Genomic DNA, 20,317 nt, shown 5'->3' with positions numbered 1-20,317 from the left:
ATGAAAACCCAATGTAAGTAGATGTAGGACTTCATTCCCCTTTCCCCAAGATTGTGGCTAAATTACTGGGGATTTGCTGCCAGGACCTTGGAGGAGGACTTATCTTGACCTTATCACCTGGTTCTCAAGGCCAGGCTCACACAGGTCATCCCTGAGATGTCTCTTCTTCCTTTGTCCCCAGCCTTCTTGGTTCTAGTGGTTCTGTGTCCTGCGTGGAAGTACATACTAGGGCACTGTGGTCCCCGGACTCCATAGGCCACTGACTCTCGGGACTGCCAGTGGCCCTTTCTGCCTGGACTTGGGGCTCTGAGCCAGGCCTAGGCCTGCAGTCCCCTCTCTCTAGTCTCTTTATTCCCCTCCCCTCTTCATCTGAGTGATACTCTCTTAAGGGCACTTTCTCTGTGATTTTTTTTCCTCTCAAGGGCCAATCAGCATAGTCTCCTTAATGGTCTCGGGCATCAGGAGATACAAAAGCAAGGACTAGCCGGCCCTTTCTGCTTTCTTCCTTGTCATCCCCCAGCGAGACTGTGAACTCTGGAAGGAGTCAGAGTGAGTGAGAGGTTGTGCAGATGGAAGGGGAAATACTGGGAGGAAAAAAATCAGTTGGCATTTCAAAAATCCTCCCTGGCCACATCATCCTATGCCTTTAAACCCTGCCAGTCAACAGAGTATACCACACTTGGAGGTTCAGTGGGCCCTCAGATTTTTTTTTATGGTTTTTAATTTATTTTTTTCTTGCTTTGCTTCTGTGAGTTCAGTGTTTTTCAAACTGCGAATTGGACCCATTCCTGGATTAGGACGTTGACTTAGTGGGCTGAGATCAGCATTAAAGAAAAAAAAAAGGAATCTACTAGAACAAAGTAGAAAAATGTTAGAGATCATCAGGCAGAACAGATGTCTATATTGTTTGGAAACTTCCATTTTATATACACTTTGTGTACTGGGCTGTGGGGTAAGATGCATTTCTTACCGTGGGCTCTAGTCAGGGCTTTAAAAACACATTCTCAGTTGCCACTGAATTTGGTGTATCTTAAAATTTTTGTTACTATGGAAAATGTCCTATTTTAATATTTAAAAAATACAGAGTGCATAGGTTGGAAACTTGAGTTGGCTTGACTGAAAATGTCATATTTTTGTCCTCATAGTTTGATACAGTATAAAACTATTTTCCTTCAAAATTTCAAAGCCATATTTTTGCCCATAAGACTGATGATACCTGCCCGGGTGACCACCTCTCCTGCCAGTGGAATATGCTCTGAATGGGGAGTAAATGGAGAAGGGAAAGGGCCCAAGGAGCTGGCTGGTTTTCAGATAGCCTGGTGACCCTGCTGACATTTCCAGAGCCCCCTTATATCTGGTCAACAGTTTTGACTCTATCCATTAACTATCAGCTAAGGTGTCTTTAATTTTTTCCTCTCTACAGTCAGTGCTTTTAAACAACTAACATTGTCTCTCTCTCTCTCTCTCTGTATGTTTATATATGTATTTATTATATATGTGTTTCTGTACATTTAAAAAGTATTTCCATTGGACTTTGGGTGGGAGGTGCTTGGTTTGCCACTTGAGTCAAACATATTGAAGCAGCTATGTACAATTTTGAAGGTAATACCTGTATTTCTTTTAAAATAGAGCATTTCATTCAGACCTTTCACAAAGTCCCTCTTTTCTCCCTGTGCCATTAACCTGTGATGGAAAAGGGTTCAAGCTGCATGTCCTTCTCTTCATCCAGGGCACTGGACACAGCAGCAGTACAGGCCTGTTGGGTTTTCGTTTACTGTATAATCAGCGGCCAGAAAAAAGTACATTTAAAGAAGAGTTGATCTGTTTTGTGGTTAGACTCTGCCTGAGGTACCCAGGAAAGGAATGTGACTTGCTTAGAGGGGGACAGGCAGGGCCGCCGTAAGTAGTCGGTGATGTTGTCTACTATGGTTCCTTTTCTCTAACCCACACTGGTGTCAAAGATGCTAATTTTGATACAGTTCCCTTTGCTTTCCCCCAGTCTGCCTGTTCTGAAACCATATCAAATGAATTATTGTACACAGTTTGGCACTGAACAAATTGAAGGATGTTGAAGTCTTCCTCTGCTCCACCAGAATATATCGCTAATTGCATAGTGGAGGCCGATGGTTAAATAGCTTTTAGATTCTCGATATTACTTTCATAGCCTGTAAAGTTAGGAAACAGCTGATCTGCAAATTGTCAAATAAGTAGAGTCTGTGGAGGGCAAGGACATTTAGCCTGTGGTCCAGGATGTTTGGCGGGTGGTTGCCTGGAGTGCTGTGTTGAGAAGAACGTTGGGTCTTTCCTGGACCCTTCAGGAGGAGTGGTGTGAATTAGTGATGTCTGCCCTGAACGTGGGCGGTAACACATGGGCGAAGAAGTATAGACCAGTATGCCAGTGGAGTGGCTCTTCTTCTTAGTTTCCCACAATATATTTGATTTGATTTTTGGCCACACATTTTTCTGTGAGACTATAACATTTTTACCCAAAATGCACAGCTGGGTATAATATCACATTTTTAGGTTTGCGTAGGTCTTTCTAAAAAACAGAATTATGCTTCCCCCTCTTTCTTTAGGCTTTAAATAATTATTTTTACGGATACTGAGTATTTGCTATAGGTACTATATTTATTATTATTTTTAGCAAAGGAAGGTAATGTGATCTTTCTTGTGTTTCTAATGTTCTGTTTTCCTAGGAACTTTGCTTTTAATATTTTTCAGACTGTGGTAATGCCTCAGATGCTTGAGTCCCAGATCTGCGTGCATTCTCTTGGCTCTGGTCACCAGCACCTTTTGGTGGTTCCTGGGCCCGAATCGCAGAGCTGCCCAGCTGCACGTGTGCCCCTGTTTATACATTCCCACGGTCAATGTCGGCAACAGCATCAGGCACAGACTCTCCTCTACCAGCTCATATTTTTCTTAAACAGCATCTGGTGTGTGTGTGTGTGTGTGTGTGTGTGTATTAATTACTCACCTTTTACAGAGTAATTCAAAATCTAGGTGACATGTTCCAAACGCTGATAAGCATTTCATAGTGTGGTTGGTTTTCTGTGTAATCCCTTTGATCATGGCCTCCTTTGTAAACACACGATAGAGGTTATGACGGAGTCCCGCCGAGGAAATAATTCAGAGGGTGGCAAGTTTTTGACCCTTACAGACAGAAAGAGAATTTGGTAAATCGTTAGGTTATTGACTGCCCTTTAGAGAGCCGGGGGTTTGCTTTCTGTACCTCCTTTCAGCTGGGCTTGTATTTCATGTACGGGCGGCCTACATTATCATAATCCATTTTTCGCTTTTATGTGATCTACCAGCGGCTCTCGTAAACCTCCTTTCTGAAGAGCACTCCCCATTTACTTGCTCTAATTCACCGTCTTCTTTTAAATCATAAAAATTGATGTTTTGCAACCAGTGGCATTATATGGGAGTTGTTTATGGAGGTGCTGCAGGGAAGATTAGTGGTAGAATTAAGAACGAGATGACAGCTGGGGAGAGAAATCTATGAAGAGACATCACATCAGTGACATAGCAAGAGAGTGAAAGAAGCATGTTGAACTCGACGATACTGGAAGGATATCATGAGTAAAATTATAATGTGTCTTTCGCTGACGTTGAATAGTGTTAATCATACACTAACAAATTTTTACTTAAGGAGTTCTATTAGGTAGAAAATGCCCAGATTGACCCCAATGTGTAAAAAAGATATTATCTTAAAATGCTTCTACCCATTAGATGTTAATTTCCCTGACAGCGCTCACACTGGAATATTAGTAGAAATGATGTGGAATTGTTTTTACTCAGTGTTATCATCTAGGTCTTAAAACATTTGCTATGAGAATTTCCTAATTTATACAATTTTACACATCTGAAAGGATAACCAAAGTAGGATGGTTTTTGCAAATTATTAATAGGTATGGAATTTCCCAGCAACTTTTATTCAAAGGAAAAAAACTTCCAGGTTTTCTCCTTCTCTTACCTAATATGCCATTTTCCATTATTGCTCTTTAACAAACAAAAACCTTCCAATACAATGAACGTGAGTTTTAGGACATTCTTTTGGAGAAAGAAGTATAAATGGAGACAAGGAATGTGAGTGCCTACATGCTTTGCCCTTGAAGAACCAGGTAAAGAAGCCCAGTGTGCGGCTTTGGGTGTTCACGCCCCGTGAGATTTCCAGGTGGGAAAGGAAATGGTAGGAGAAGCTCCCTGATGTGTCTGGCCAAGTGTGCTTAGGCAGCAAAAGCATTTACAAAGGAAGGCCCGTGGCAGTTTGGAACTGGCTTCAGTTCAGATTTTTTCGGCCATGGAGGAGGCCTTCCTTAAACAAATCTGTTAACATTTTAGTTTTGGAGGGAGCACAGCACATTGTAGATGTAAATGTACCAGTTCCTATTTCTGTCTGAAGCGGCTCCATCTCACCGTCCCTGAGACCCCATCCCTTCATGAGTAGGTCTGATTTGATCTAGTCTTCAGAGCTGTGCCTGGCCTGTGTGTGCTCGTGCTGCGTTTGTCCCTGTTGCTCCTTTGCCGTTAGAAACTTTTCTGTGCAGAGCACGGGGCTCCTTGGGCCCCTCCTGCTGGATGCGTCTTCTTCATGGAGGTCTAGCAGTTGTTTCTCATGTTTAGTGTGTGATGGCAGATCCCAGCCTGGGTTGAAGTCTTTCTCTCTTTCTCTCTTCCCCTCCCTTCTCATCCTGTCTCTGTCCCCACCCCAGTTTCATGCTGTTTCCTTTTCTTACTACATCTGGGCTCCAAAGCGGCCAACCTCAGGGAAGCTCTAAACTATGGGGCAGGATACACGTATGAAGAGCTGATATTACAACTGAGACAGTTTTCATTTCTTTTCACGATTCTGCTGTCATTCCATAATGGCTCACGTTGGCATCCTGCTTTTTCCTGCCTTGAAAGCAGACTGGTGGTCCTCAGTCCATACTGGTGAGTCCTGCCAGTGGTTCATGGCCGGGCCGGCTCTGAGACCCCTTTTGATTGGTGGGTGTCCATGATGTGCTGGTTATTAGATAGGTTGAATACCGCCCTGTGCAGAGATATTACTAGTGTTACTGTCACAAATTCCGTATTTCACATATTTGTTGTATTTATTCATTTTGTGTCTGTTTGCTTGACCTAGCGATACATGGGAGAGGGGTGTTGAAATCTCTCACCATATTGGTGAATATGCCAGTTTTTCCTGTCATTAATATTGCATGCATGTGCACACAGTCTCTCTCTCTCTCTCTCTCTTTCTCCCTCTCTCCTTATATATACGTGTATACATATATACACACACACATATTTTTTAAAATCTACATTTAAGGTGATGCTTTTTTGGTGACTTGAGCCTTCATCACTATATAGTGTCTTTATTCTTTTTTTTTTTTTTTTTTTTGCGGTACATGGGCCTCTCACTGTGGTGGGCTCTCCCGTTGCAGAGCACAGGCTCTGGACGCATAGGCTCAGCGGCCATGGCTCACGGGCCCAGCCGCTCCGCGGCATGTGGGATCCTCCCGGACCGGGGCACGAACCCGCATCCCCTGCATCGGCAGGCTGACTCTCAACCACTGCGCCACCTTGGAAGCCCCTATAGTGTCTCTATTTTTAATAATGCCTTACTTTAAAAGTATATTTTGCCTCATTTTAATATAGCTATTTTATAGTGGAGTTAAAAAATATGACTATATATTGATCTTTTAGCTAGCAGATGTAACCCATTTACATTTTTGTGATTATTGAATTGTTTCTCCCAACTGTTAAATTTCTATTTGTCTCGTTATTCTATGCTGCTTTTTGTTTCTATTCTCTTTCTTTTTTAAAATTTTATTGAGTTAGAGTTTTGGCACTTTTAAAAAATTTGATTTTTCCCTTTTATAGGATTTGAATTTATGTGTTATATTTCCATTCTTTGTGGTTACCCTTAGAATTTTATCACATTTATTTAAGCACAGTTTAAAATTCAGTAATGTCTTAACCTTTCTCATGAAGAACAGAAGGACCTTAGAATGCTTTATTTTCATGCTACCTTCTCATTTTACTATCAGATGTTTTAGCTCTGTCTTTTTCCATACAATGTTGTGTGTATGTGGGTGTGTGTATGCGTATGCATGTGTGTGGTGCATTGCATTTAGCATTTTATTTGCTTACCATTCCTTTTTGCATTTCAGCTTGTCCTTCTGGAACTATTTTCTTTTTTGCTGCATTGCATCCTTTATAAGCAGCTTCATAGAAGACCCTGGTGGTGGTAATCTCTCTCAGGGCCTGGTTATTTTAAAATGTTTTATTTTTCACTTTTTAAAGATAATTTTGAATGATGTGAAACAATCATTATTGCTACAAAATGGAGTTGTTCTAATTCGGGAGATACTTAAAATTGTGTTCAAACCTTCTATCATCTCCCCACTATCCAATATAGTTATGATCTTGACCCTTGGGTAAAATGACTTCCTTGGGTAAAATCAGAGCATAAAACGATGGTCCAAAGAAAAGTCATCAGGCCCTCACCTGACTCAGAAAGGCAGAACTGAAGAGTCAATTTAACAACGCGAGGTCAGAACTTTTGCCTTTTCAATGTTCGTAAGAGATAAAGTTGCATTTTCTTAAAGGAGATAATATACTAAAAATGTTAATACAGTTCCTCTTTCATGAATGATAAGTTGTTAGGCAGAAGAGGGCCTAAGGTCCCCAAGACTGCCCCCAGGTTTGATGATTCTCTAGGAGGCCTCCCAGGACTCAGCCTAGAGTCATACTTGTGACTATGATTTATTGCGGCAAAAAGATACAAAGCAAAACCAGCAAAGGGAAAAGGCGCATGGGGCAGAATCCAGAGGAAACTAGGCATGGGCTTCCAGAGTTCTCGCCCAGAAAGTCACGTGGGACACACTTAGCTCCCCCAGCAATGAGCTGTGACAACACGTGTCAGATGTTGCCAACCACTCAAGCTCGTTAGAGACTCAGCTCCCAGGGTTCTTACCAGGGGGCTCTTCTGCCTGGCATGTACCCAAACTCCAGACTCCCGGAAGGAGAGCAAGTGTTCTGCATCAACCTTATTGTTTGTACAAACAGCTTAGGCACAGTGCTCCACCCTTATCAACTAGGGATGCTGGGAACCCTCCCAGAATCCAAGTTCTTAGACACTAGCCAAGGGCCAACCTGGAAAGCTGGCTTTTCATAGATAGCATTTGGGCCTGCTCTATTTACTCTTTTCTGCACAGGGCCCATCAGTAAATAATGCTATAATAATAAATGCTTTTGACACCTGAGTTCTGTTCTCAGATTTTCTAGTTTGAGTAGAACTGTAACCGTGGTCAGAGAAACAGAAAACTGGAGAGGGTGGGTAGACTTAAGTGCTGGAGGGGAGGAGACTCAGACAGGCGTCATTGACCCACACTGTGGCGCAGGATTAGAGGGAGATGGCAGGCCATTTGACTTTGCCAGGCAGGGGAGAATGAAAAAAAAAGACCTCTGGTCTTTTTCTGGACGATCTCTTGGAAAATCTTGAAACAGCTAGCGGTTGGAAACAGCTAGCAGTCTTAAACTTGGTGGCCTCTTATAATGTTAGAGATCTATTATGTAGGGTCCCCAGCCTCAGTACTGCAGATATTTTAGAGTGGGGGCCGTCCTGTGCACTGCAGAATGTTACGCAGCATCCCTGGCCTCTGCTCACTAGATGCCAATAGCATCTGTCTCCTCACCACCTCGCCCGGTTGTGACAACCAAAACTGTCTCCTGACATCGCCTGTTGCTAGCTATCCTCCAGGGACAGTGGTTGAGAACCATTGTATTACTACAGGGTTTACAATAAATAAATTCATAACGATCTTAGCTTTATATAGCTAAGTGGTTTGCTCATATCTCACACTTAGAGTAGTTTTCCATTTATAAAGCTCTTTCATGTGTTTCTAGCAAGAGGCTATATAGATGAAGGCAATGAGACACAGAAGGTAAGTCACTTTGCAGTAAAGCAAAGAGAAAGTAATAGTAGAAATAATAGTAATAATAACATTTTTTGTTATTAATAATAGATATTTCATTGAGTGCCTGATGAGCCAGACACTGAAATGCTTTACAGGTGTTCATTTTGCAACAAGCGTAACAAGTGCTATCGTTGTGTTGATTTTACGGATGAGGAAGTTGAGGCCAGAGAGATTAAGAAACCTGCCAAAGACACACAGTAGGTGGAAAAGCCAGGTCCAGACCCAGGCCATTTGGCTCCAGTGCTCTCGTGACCCCTGGGCTCTGGATAAAAAGTGAGAGGTTCTGGATTCTTGCTCTTCTCTGATAGTGTTCTGTCTCATTACTATCTCTGTGGAGGTTGCCATTTGCTTATTACACTGCTTTCCTCGCTCCGCCCAGCCCTGGTCTCCTGGTTTACATACAACTTTTCCTATATTCTTGTCAACTGAATCTCACAGGGATGAAAAAATTGGGAAGCCCTCTTCTTGTGACCTAACTTCGCTGTTTCAGTTGTAGTCTTCTGTGATTATCTTGATTCTTTCTCTTTTTATTTATCTTTAATGTAGCATTTCATCGAAATCTGGATTTGTTGCAGCTGTCAGCCTAATCTTGACACATACGCTTCATCCAATTCCTGCATATTTCAGCTAAGAGGCTTCTGTTTCTGATGCTTAAACATTTCACGATATTCTTCAGATCTTTCCACCACCTCCCAATGTGTTATTTGTCATAGTTCCATGATTATATTTTATTATCCAGGAAATATTTTAATGTACCAATTTATCCACTCCATCTTTTGGGTTTTTTTCTTTTTACTTTTTTCCTGATTCCTTTTCAACATGTGTTTTTTCATGCCCCCGTGCCTTATGCCCCAAGTTCTGTCCCCTAATATGGACAAGGAGAAAATGTCCTTCTTCCTCTAAGCCTAGTGAAGAAATCATCTTTCCTGGAGCTTTCTTTTCAAGACACTTATTTTAGGAAGTGTCTACACTTCTACAATCATTTAAATGCAGTATTTGTGTAGAGCTAGAATTAACTGTATGGTACCGTCAATTAGTTTTAAAATGCTTTGCTTCTCCGTGCCTATGATCCCATGAGGGACCACTGAGCCCTCAGTTTATTTCTGGGTCTGTTTTTCTTTTATGGGTGGGGCAGTGAGTGGGTGGGTGTTGAGACTATGACTTCAGAGCAGAATATCGTCAGATTAGGTTAGATGGACATTGCTACGTGGACATGATGTTGAGAAATCCAGGATTTTCAGATGTGTCCAGTTTGGCAAAATTCATTAGGTTTCTCCAGATGTTGTAATTATTATTTTTTATGTAAATAGTGTGTACTGCCATGTCTGTAATTACATTTACTACTTCTGTGTCTCATGGTTCCAACTCATGAGACGATTCCACTCTCTTTTGATTGTTAGGCACTTTTTCCCAAGACCCTATTCACTTGAATTTTTTTTTTAAAAATAAATTTATTTATTTATTTAATTTTGGCTGCGTTGGGTCTTTGTTGCTGCACGTGGGCTTTCTCTAGTTGCAGTGAGCGGGGGCTACTGTTGTGGTGCGTGGGCTTCTCACTGCGATGGCTTCTCTTGTTGCGGAGCACGGGCTCTAGGCGTGCAGGCTTCAGTAGTTGTGGCTCGTGGCCTCTAGGCGTGTGGGCTTCAGTAGTTGTGGCGCACGGGCTTAGTTCTGCGACATGCGGGATCTTCCCGGACCAGAGCTTGAACCCATGTCCCCTGCATTGGCAGGCGGATTCTTAACCACTGCGCCACCAGGGAAGTCCTTCACTTGAATTTTGCTAGCTCTGAAGATAACTTTGGTCCCCAAAGCCTTAGGTTTTAATCCATTTTAGTGCTCATGACTCCTAGTAGTTTCAGATATGAATTCTTCCTTTCCTCGGCATTTTTTATTGTGGTTATTGATACTAAGTTGAATTTTTCTTCTGGATCAAAAATTTGGATAGTTCCTTCTTGTTATGCATCTTCAGAGAAAGTTATGTTACCCATTATTACAAAATCATTAAATTTTAGGATTGGGAAGGATATTGGAAAAAGTGCAAAGTATTACAATCTGTTTGTAGTCCTCAATATAATTGCTCAGCGTGTCAGTCAGTTTGTTGCTTCGGCTGTCACGTGAGCAGAGTATGTCCTCTAAAAAGGAAGAAAGAAAGAAAAAAGCAGAAGCTTTTCAGTTTGTTTTTCTTTTCAGTGTAAAACTTTGTTCCAAATAGAACTTAGTATGGGTTCCCAATATCAAACGTGTTAAAGTGGTGTTTTATTTATATGCATGTATTTTGTAAGTTCAAATCTATCACCTTTTCTCATTATAAAATCAAATGGTGGGAATAGATTATTTTCATGAAATGATAACTTTAAAATGGGAGATATGAGTGGCAAGTGAGGTTTTGTTAGTATCCAAGTAGATGTTACTTTTGCCTGGTGTGGGCCAAGTTCATGTACATACAGAGAAGCAATTGCAAATTGAATGTCCTGCCCCCCCACAACAGTTCAATTTTCCATCTTAGAATGCTGTTTAATTAAAAATTCTGTTTAATTTTTAAATTTTGTTTACTTAAAAATTCTGTTTAATATTTAATTTATGTTTAATTTAAAATGTAATGTTTAGCTTTTAAACATAATTTTTAATTAAACGTAAATGGCAGGAGAAGGTTGTCCCCTCAAAGTCTGCCCCTAAACTGAGTTAACCTGCAAGTTAGTATAGTACAGTCTCAACGGGTTAAACTTTCTGTAACATGTTTGAGAGTAGATTTTAATTATAGTTTCAAAAGTAGTTAAAATACATACATAACATTTTTGAATTAAACATTGTGGAAATCCTGAAAATCTCTGTGAAACTTTATTCCACAGAATATATTTTGAAAGAAAAAAGTGCTAATTTGTTATTTTAGCTTTAAAGTATACCAATACATACATAATGGCTACATTTTAAAGTCCAGTGAAGTTCAGCTTTCCAAGATTGAGTTGCAAACATTCTAAAACACACTGAAATTGTCTGCCCAGCTTCACCTGTCTGGAGCACCGTTCAGAAGTAGCCCCCAAGTAATCTATAAAAATATCGAATCACTGTGTTGTACACTTGAAAGTAATAAAATGTTGTAAGTCCACTATACTTCAATAAATTAAAAAGAAAAAGAAGTAGCCCCCAGAGTGTGTGGCTGACATGAAGTCTATGACTTCAGGATACGGAGAGGGAGACACCTTGCCTATTACAGCTTCCTCACTTGAACCAGTAACTCTAGTTTTACCAACATTTCACTAAACTTGACTACTCTCTAGTTGCTTACCCTGGGATAGAAGAAGGAAACCAGAAGGGAAGAAGGCTGTGCAAGGCCAACTGCTGTGTGTGAGAAATGATCTGTTTGCCAGTCCAACAGACATAAAAATGCAACGATCTCATGGGATTTAGGCCATCCCAACCTTTGTAAACTTTGAAAGCACTCCTGCTTTGTATCATGATCTGATAATGTCTATTTAGATGACCCTGAGTTATCAAGAAAAAATTTAAATTAGGTTTGTATCTGCTCTAAGAAGGCAAGAAAATTATGGTGAAATAGTGAGGCTTAGAGGACTTTTGAGAAACCACAGGAAGATTTGGAGGGTGGACATCACCAAGGAGAGGGGCCAGGGAGAAGGAAACAGGGAGTGGGGGCTCTCTGAGGGACAGCTCTGAGCTCCACAGCTTCTGTGGTGATAGAGTCACAGCAGCCAGAGATGTACCCTCTGTGCTGGCTGGGCGTGGGGAGCAGAGGCAGTCGCTGGTGTTCTTAACCACACATGGGGGCAGACGCCATGACTCCACCACCAGGAGGGTTTGTGTGTTTGCATATATGTCATTATGTATGATGTAATGCGGTGAAGCTTTCTGTAGCCTGACATGCACTGTGGTCATATGGCTTCTTCTCTCTCCTCTTTCTCCTACCCTGCTCCCTCCCTCCCTCCTTCCCTCCCTTCTATTCTTCTTTCCACAAATATTTATTGAGGTCATATGAGCCAGATGCTGGTAGGTGCTGAATGTGCTCTGACAAGGGACAAGATAGCCTGTTCTTGCGGCCGCGGAACTTTCCTTGTAACTCTGAGACAGAGACATGTCAATAGGAACATACAAATGAATACGAAAAAAATTATAATGGGACAGGAAGTACATTCTAGGACACATTTGTGAGACCAGAAAGGCTTCCTGGAGAAAGTGAAATCGAAGGCGAGACCTAAGGGATAAAGAGGAATTAGCCAGAGAAGTGGGGTGTTCCAGGCCAGGGAAAAGCATGCAGGGGAAAAGCATGCAGGGGAAGAGGTGGGAAGGAGAGGGGTGAACTTCTCAGCCAGAGTGTGGATGTGAGCGAGAAGTCTGCAGAAGGCTCATCGTGGGGGCCTTGGGGGACAGGAGGCTGGACTTTTTTCTTGGATCAATGGGAAGCCATGGAAAGGTTTTACTCAGCGGAGTCAGGTGATCAGGTTGGCATTGTGGAAAGTTTGCTTTGACGAGTTGGATTAGAAGGGCAAGTCTGGCACGTGTTGTAGTTATCTAAAAGATAAACGTGGCCTACAATGAAAAAATGCAGTGGAGACGAAGAGAAGTAAATATAATCGACATGTTTAGGAGATAAAATCAATAGACTTGGTGATGGACTGATTAGATGTGTGCGGAGTCAAGATTACGCCCAGGTTTCTAGTGTGGGCAACTGGGCGCTAATAAATGAAAGAGAATACACAGGGAAGAAATCGTTGTGGGATTGTGGTGGGATGATGGACTGTTGGATTTCAGACTGAATGTGTGGTGAATATGGGGTATGCACAAGTGGCAGTGCCAGTGGCTCTGAAATTCAGGAGGGAAGGCTGGGCTAGAGATGTAGATTTGGAAGTGATGAGCACGCATAGAGGGGGTACCCAGAGCTGTGGGAATGAGTGAGATCACCCCGGCGATCACCCAGGCGTACACTGAGAAGAGAAGAAAGCCTGTTAGAACCCTGAAGGAGGATGGGCAGAGGGGAGCCCCCAGGAGGCAGAGGAGGAACAGCTAGGAGGGGAGAAGCTGGCCAGGAGTGTGTGGGGACAAAGACACCGAGGAAGAGGATGGAGGAGAGGCTAAGCAAGAGGAAGCCCAAAAGATGTCTGTTGGCTCCTCTGTGCTGCAGGAAGCCATTACAGCTTTAACCAGAGAAACGTCTGGAAACAGGAGCTAGGATGCATAGCATTGAGGAGAGAGCTGGAAGAGATGAGCAGAGACAGTGAGCTTAGTCCTCTTTGTAAGGAAGTTTGGCTGAAGGAGAGAACAGACTCTAGGACCTCATGCTGGAGTAGTGTGGGTGGAGGGAGGGATAGAAGTCAGGGGAGCCTTGAGTGCGCTTGGGTGCTGACGGGATGTAGCTCATAGAATAGAGAAGCGTAGGGTGAAAGCGTAGGCAGACAGTGGGGATAAGTGGGTCATAGAGGGTCATGAGAACGGAGGAGGGCTTGGGACCCAGAATAATAACAGAGAGGTGGCCTTGGCTAAGAGGAGAGACACCTCTTCCATTGGGACAGAAGGGAAGAATAAAACAACTGGTGTTAAAGTATTGTTTTGTGTCACAGTATTTTAATTATGTTCTTTAAAAAAATTTCTCCACAGACACTACCCAAAGCAGTCCTTCACCACGGTGGCAGATACACCTGAAAATCTTCGCCTGAAACAGCAAAGTGAATTGCAGAGTCAGGTAATTTCTGAAAGGCCTATTTTTGTTACATTCGTTCTAAATGTTATTCACAAGGCCGCTCTTCGGTCATCGTACTGTTCATGCCAGGTCACCAGCCGGTGTGCAGACCGAAAGCGGGCCTGGGTGGGCAGACCGGGCAGAAGCGCTGAGTGTCTGTTTTATTCCCGGTCTTGGATCACCCTGATATTCTCGGTTCTGTTATCCACATGGGACTAGGGCGAGTAAATGAGTTCTGGTCAGAGTAAGTGTTTCCCAACAATATTGATTTATTTGGTCCTAAATATTTAAAAACATTTTATAAATAGCTTTTCCACACTGCATATGTAGGGGAGAAAAGAGGTGTTAACTTGACCCAATTGCAGTGAGTGTGGGGCTAACACCCTGTCTGTGTATCTCACACCAGCCACTAGCTTTGTTTTCATCCTGTCACTTTATTCATATTTCTTTCATATGTCACACTGACAGCATGAACAAAGATTAGAACACCATGATTGGCTCCCAGTCAACCATTTTGGATGGAAACGTGCCTTCAGTATGGTGAAACACATCGGTTAAGACTAGGGATTTGAATGGCAGTGTTTTCTTCAGGGACACCCCGTCTCTTCTTGAGAAGCCTAGGGTGCTCTCTTTCAGAGAAGTTCTCTTGCCGGCCACGGTGTAGGACTGCCGAGCAGTCCTCAGCGTGTGTGCTGGGCAGCCGCGTGGCAGCCCACTGGTCAGCGGCGAGGTAAAGTAACACTGAGGAGCGGGGAGGGAAGGCTGAGTTGAGGTCCCCTTTCCACTGTTCATTGGTTGTGGCCTTGGGCCAGCCACTGGGATTCTTTGTGCTGGTGTAAAGTGAGACAGTCTATCTGATCTTGTCTACCTGCCTTGAGGGTGGCTGCAGGTGTCAAATAGGTAGTTAGGTGTGAAAGCATGTTGAAAAGTTAAAAAAAAGATTGTATGACTGTGGAGGCTGATTATGAGTACCATGGTCCCTGAGAATCCTCGATGTGAAAAAGGAGAAGAGTAGACTTCGTGAAGGAGGGCGGTGTCTAGCTAACACTCTTTGAAAATGTCAGTTGTAGCTGTTCGTAATGAGAGTAGTCAGCTCTCAGTTGCAACGGATCTAATTATTTCCACGCGGGTTTATCTGATCACAGGGGAGATGGTAGTTCCCTCCATCCTCTTTCTGGAGGACTTGGGACCACTTCCCAGTCCACTTAATTAGAGGAAAAAAACTCCGAGTAGGGTTTACTGTTGGTTAACAACGCCATGAAGACTTGGTTGGCAGTTAGTTTTCGGTTTATGTAAAATGCTAATTTTCCGTGTGCTAAGCTATTAGTTCAAAAAATTGAGTGCCGGCCAAAGAGAGGCACTATTGCAGAGCCAGCAAGAACACCCCTTGCTCATTCACACCGCGGAGGGTGCCAGGACTTGGCTCCTGTCTGTGCAGCTCCAATATGCCTTTCTTCTCATCAAGTTAGGATTAATTAGGTAATTCTGGAGAAGTACTTCGAGCACATTGGAAAACAGAACTAAATCAAGCAATCAAATATCTGTTTCCTGCCTGTTACACGTCCTTGTTCTGTGCAATAGAATTTATAATTAGTTAATCCTCTCTTCACAGAGTTCACGGGGTGTCTGAGGAAACAGGACTAACATACCCCCCCCCCACCTCGAGCAACTATGTTTAATTTAAAATAAGGACTCAGAAATGGGGGGGGCGAGTATGGGTTGGTCTGGTTATGCTTCATGCTGGCGGGGTGGGGGTGGGGGGCTCTGAGTGGAGCCTTGAAGGTTGACAGAGGATCTGATATGAACCCTTATCTCCTTCCTTTAGAGAGCACACCGCTCCCTTTGGGTTCAGTTAGTGGTTATAGGTGTCGTCTCCTTGGTCCAGGAACAAGCATTTATTGTTTTCCCACCACACGCCTGACCTCTGGAAAGGCAAAGAAAAAAGGAGTCACTGTTTCATGAAAGACTGATTTTATTCTCCCTCAGGTAGGTAGCAAGCTGCGAACTTCAGAAGACAGAGCACACACATGCTTTTGGGCTCGTGGGACAGGAGTTCATAGAGGGGCACAACGCGCTATGGGGTCTCCAGGCAGTGGTCAGGTGAAGGCATCAGATTTTCTGTAAAATTTTGCTCAAAAATCATCTCCTTCAGAAAGAAAATGTAGGACTTCATCAGACAGATGGCATGGGGAAATTCAACTCAACTCTAGAAACATGTGTTGACTACTTACTATGTACAAGGAATTGTGCTAGATGTCGGGGGAGGGAACAGCATCACCACCATCATCATCATCATTATTGTCAATCTTGCTGTATTCAGGGCACATAATTTTACAGGTACTACTTCATTTCCTCTCAAACAGCCCTGTGAGACAGGTATTTATTATTATCCCTATTTAGATGAAGCATTCAACCTTTAGAGAGTTTAGAGAACTCACCCTTTCAAACTTAGCAAGGAATTGAACTTGGAATAGAACCTAGATCTGTGAGCCCCAAGTGTCCACAATCTCAACCAGTACTCTGGTCACATTACTCAGAGAGCACCTAGAAAAGGAGGTGTGTAAGCAGATACTTTCAGTACAAGCCAATAGGGCAGTGTATGTAAAGGTAGAAGGACTCCTCTCAGGTGCAGAAGTCCTCTCTCTCCCCTTCCTCCCCTCCCCCTTCTTCTTCTCTTTTCCCTCCTCCTCCTTTTTCTCCTTCTCCTTCTCCATGAGCGATTAAAATACTTCTAGAGTGTTTCTACCTTTGCAAAGACATGGAAAGATATCTACCCTAATGGTAGTATTCATTACTGGCAAATCATTTAATGTTAGCATATTAAATGATTTGATTCTGTGGTAGAGCATTCCCTTTGAGTTTTGATACCAAGAATTCTGAACAGCTCAACAGTTTTGGTGGAAGATTGACTATTAAAATTTTATTTACTTGTTTTGATAACCTGTGATGCTAAATGAGCCAAATCTCTTCATTACTCCGCGTTTTGAAATTCTGAAATCCTTTAGAATTGTTTGGTTAAAACTCCTGTTTTTTCTTTTAGTTCATTAGCTTACCAAATGAGCCCAAATGAAGGGAAAACAAAAATAAATTTTCAGTCCAACCTAGGAAGTTATTTATGGTTACATATTGTTATCTTTCCCTTTTTTCTCTTCTCTGTCTCGGTCTCTTTCTTTTTCAGAGGGTTATGAACAGAGCCAGCATTTTTTTTTTTTTTTTGTCTGAGTGGTAGATCCTCTCAAACTTTTTTGGGATCTATATTAGGTGCCGATTGTCATAATAAAATGATACGACATACCGGAGGGTAAACAAGGAAACCATGAGTTAGCTTTTCAGAACTGGTGATAGGCGGTGGCTTACAGGCATTATCCAGCTTGCAAATAGCTGGTGCCTGTCCACTTGGGCAGCCACTGACTGTGCTGGCTGTGGATGGCTCTGGAACTCTGCAGACAAGCGGGGGAGGGGAAGCATTCCTTCTTCCCTAGCTCCCTTTCCATCACATCTCACAGGATGAACTGCTTCAAAGAAATAGAATAACTGGAGGTTAGGTGCCCCCACTGGCCCACAGTGGCCCATGCCGTAAGGGGCAAAAGTGGAGACTTTTCCTTCCAGTGGTATTAGTAACGTTGTACTTCATCCGCGGGGCATCGGCCTTTCACTGCATGCCTTGGGACCAGTGTGATGTCCTTGTTTTTGTGCGGAGGTGAGCCTTGAGTTCCAAAGCCTTGCCTGGTAAACTAAACTTCTGGAACACAAACTCTTTGTAAGTTGGGCAGCCCCTAAACTTTGAAAACTTAAGTGAGGTGAAAACCCCCTTAGGAGAGAAAGTTTTTAAACTTATTATTTTCACATGATGTTGTAGCAAGTGTTTCTTGTTTTCAGGCTGTGGCAGAAAAGGTGCAGATGCTTTGAGTACCTTCCATCAGGAGTCTATGGACTTCATAAAGCTGGGGAAATTGTTCTTCAAATGGAATTTTGAGGGGAAGCCTTCATAGAAAAGAGAGCAAAACAGGGCCGTTGTAGCTTTAGCAAGGGGAGGGGGTGTTTCCCCTGCTTCTCCCCATCCTCCCCCTCTAGGGCCTTGGGATGAATGTCTTAGGAAGCCTTGGGCCTCTGTAGGCCAGAGTTCTGAAAAGCACTGCTGAAAGACAAAACGTTAGCTAACTTTCCCACTTGGTTGTTTATGTGATTGGCTTAGCTGTTTGCAATCCTGCTGAAAATAATGGAGAATTGGGGCTCCCTGGGTTCTTAAATGGAGTGTGTATGATTTATGAGTGCTGATAAGATGAAATTGAAAATTATGATGGATGGAATACAGATTATTCTGGAATCTTGAGTTTTCATTTTCATTTTGTAATCTATGTTAATTCTTTTTTTTTTTTTTTTTTTGCGGTACGCGGGCCTCTCACTGCTGTGGCCCCTCCCGTTGTGGAGCACAGGCTCCGGTCGCACAGGCTCAGCGGCCATGGCTCACGGGCCCAGCTGCTCCGCGGCATGTGGGATCCTCCCGGACCCGGGCACGAACCCGTGTCCCCTGCATCGGCAGGCGGACTCTCAACCACTACGCCACCAGAGAAGCCCTATGTTAATTCTTTTTTAATTTTCCATGTTTCTCTGGGGGCATAAAAAACATGGCGCACAGGGAACAGGATATATGACAGTAGTAAGGTGAGAAGTTGACATGGTTTTTTTATAGGGAAACATAATAGTTACACATATCTGCGGGAGGAATGAAGACACATGTCTAATATAAACCTCTGGAAGGTCAAGGAGGTAGGGCTGTGACCAGCATTCCCTTTCTGGCTTGCCCTAGGTACCTTTCTGTACCTCCTCATTCTGTCTTCCATTTTCAGGTTTTTTTCCCTCTCTGTTCTCTGTCATCTAACCAGCCAGTACGGTGTTCAGTTATTACCTAAAGCAGGACTCCTCTCAGGTGGTAGTTGCTTTTTAATAAGGTATCACTGAGGACTGACTTCCTTCAAAGCAACAGATCCACGACTAGGGAACATCAGTAATTGTCTAAAGATGACTGGAGAGCTCCTTTGGAGAGCATCCTCTGTGTATGTGTCAAATCTCATCCCAGAGGCCCCAACCCGATCATAAATTTGACCTGAATTTCATTTGCCACCCAGAGCCAATGATAGGCCAAATTCTGTGCTAGATATTGGGGATGCTGTAGTGAGCAAAATCATAAACCTTCACTCTCAGGGGATTTATGGTCTAGTGGGGGAGAGGGCGCTAATAAAAAATTAACGAACATAGGCAAAATTGCAACTGTGACAAGAGCTGCAGAGAGAGAGCTGTGTGTATCTTAATTATGTTTAAAAACATTTTCAGGGAGTTGGAGGCCTGAGTGCTTTTCTGCAGACAGGTACATAATGGGATCTCAGAGTGGCCTGCTGCATCCTGCCCAGCGGTGGATCCCATTTCTAAATGCATATCTTTTTTTTTTTTCCGATTTCCTGATCTTAGCTGACGATTCTTTGCTCCTTGCTGGGTCCACTTACCGTCCCTTATCTCACGCGACAACCTCATACTTCTAAACAGGAAGACCGTCTCTCCAGATAGTTTTTCGTTGGTAATTCTTATATTCCACGGATCTCGGACAAGAAGCCTTTCATATTTGCTTTTTAATTTTCCATCTTCTTTGAACCTAATTTTGGCAGCTTTATAGCCCCCATCTTTTGATTTTTCACCATTTGATGCCGTATTTTGATCCGAGGGCGATGCTTCTTATTTCTCACAAAAAGCGCTTTCTCATGTATGTAAAGGTAAAAGTTCACAGGGAGAAGCTTCAGCATGTTTCTTTTCAAGGTTTTGAGGCAGTGAAAGTGATGAGAGATTATGTTTCACATATAGGAAGGACTGAATGTGAATAAGTACTTCAAAGGAGAAATATTAATTCACTTGATGTGGCACATTTCTTCCAGGGAACAGAACATGCTGTGCAGATGTTAACTCTAACCCCCACCATCTCCCACAAGTCAGGTTGTTTTTCTGTTTTACTTCTGGATAAAATGATGTAAGAGGCAAAAATGTCAGGAGTGACAGACAGCAAAATAACCAAGATGTTTTGATTTGCTGTGTCATGATGGAGTTTCAGAGCCTTTCATCACAGGGGCCTGGTTTTCTACTCCTAACCCTTCTGAAATGACCCATATTCTTTCCATCTGTTCTCAGAGTCCCAGCAGAGTGGTTCTTTGGTGCCCTCCCAGCTCATCCTGCCTCCCTGCCCATCGTGCCCACAGCCGGTGGTAGAGGGTGGAGGTGCTGTACTCTGGGTGGGCAGGCCATGGGCTACTTGTTATTATTCTGTGGGCCACAGCCAGATTACTCGTCCTTTTAATCAGGCACTTGAATATATAGCCTGTCAATTTTTTGTGGCTCTGGGGTCATGGATATAACAGCTGTGATGAAGAGACTATTTTAAAAATACGAAATTAACGTGTTTTTCATCTTTCTCGTCTATAAATCATGTTCTGCTTTACCACCTCACACTTCTGGCTCCAGAGGAGGGAGAAGAGTGAACCCCACTTTGAGAAGGAGGGAATATGGTCCCAGGTGAGGGGGACGCCTATCCTTCCTTCTGGCTATGGTAACTTGTAGAAAAAAGGCAGGAAAAAATCAGAGACTGAAACGTGCCCCTGCCCCGTCTCTTCCGGTGGAA

At 43.0% G+C, this 20,317-nt stretch overlaps 1 protein-coding gene across 10 annotated transcripts in view; it reads left to right on the top strand.

The window, feature by feature from the left end:
- NEBL (nebulette) overlaps positions 1-20,317 on the top strand; it is a 522,125-nt gene that overhangs the window by 296,000 nt on the left and 205,808 nt on the right. For all 10 annotated transcript variants that reach the window (XM_079913284.1, XM_079913283.1, XM_079913279.1 and 7 more), the window contains one exon: positions 13,572-13,656. In XM_079913284.1, coding sequence (XP_079769410.1) covers positions 13,572-13,656 — 85 coding nt within the window. The remainder of the gene's footprint in view (positions 1-13,571; positions 13,657-20,317) is intronic.

This window comes from Stenella coeruleoalba (genome assembly GCF_951394435.1).
Source record: "Stenella coeruleoalba genome assembly, chromosome: 2".
Taxonomy (NCBI): domain Eukaryota; kingdom Metazoa; phylum Chordata; class Mammalia; order Artiodactyla; family Delphinidae; genus Stenella; species Stenella coeruleoalba.
Note: the sequence above shows the minus strand (reverse complement) of the source record. Positions and strands in the feature narration are given on the sequence as shown.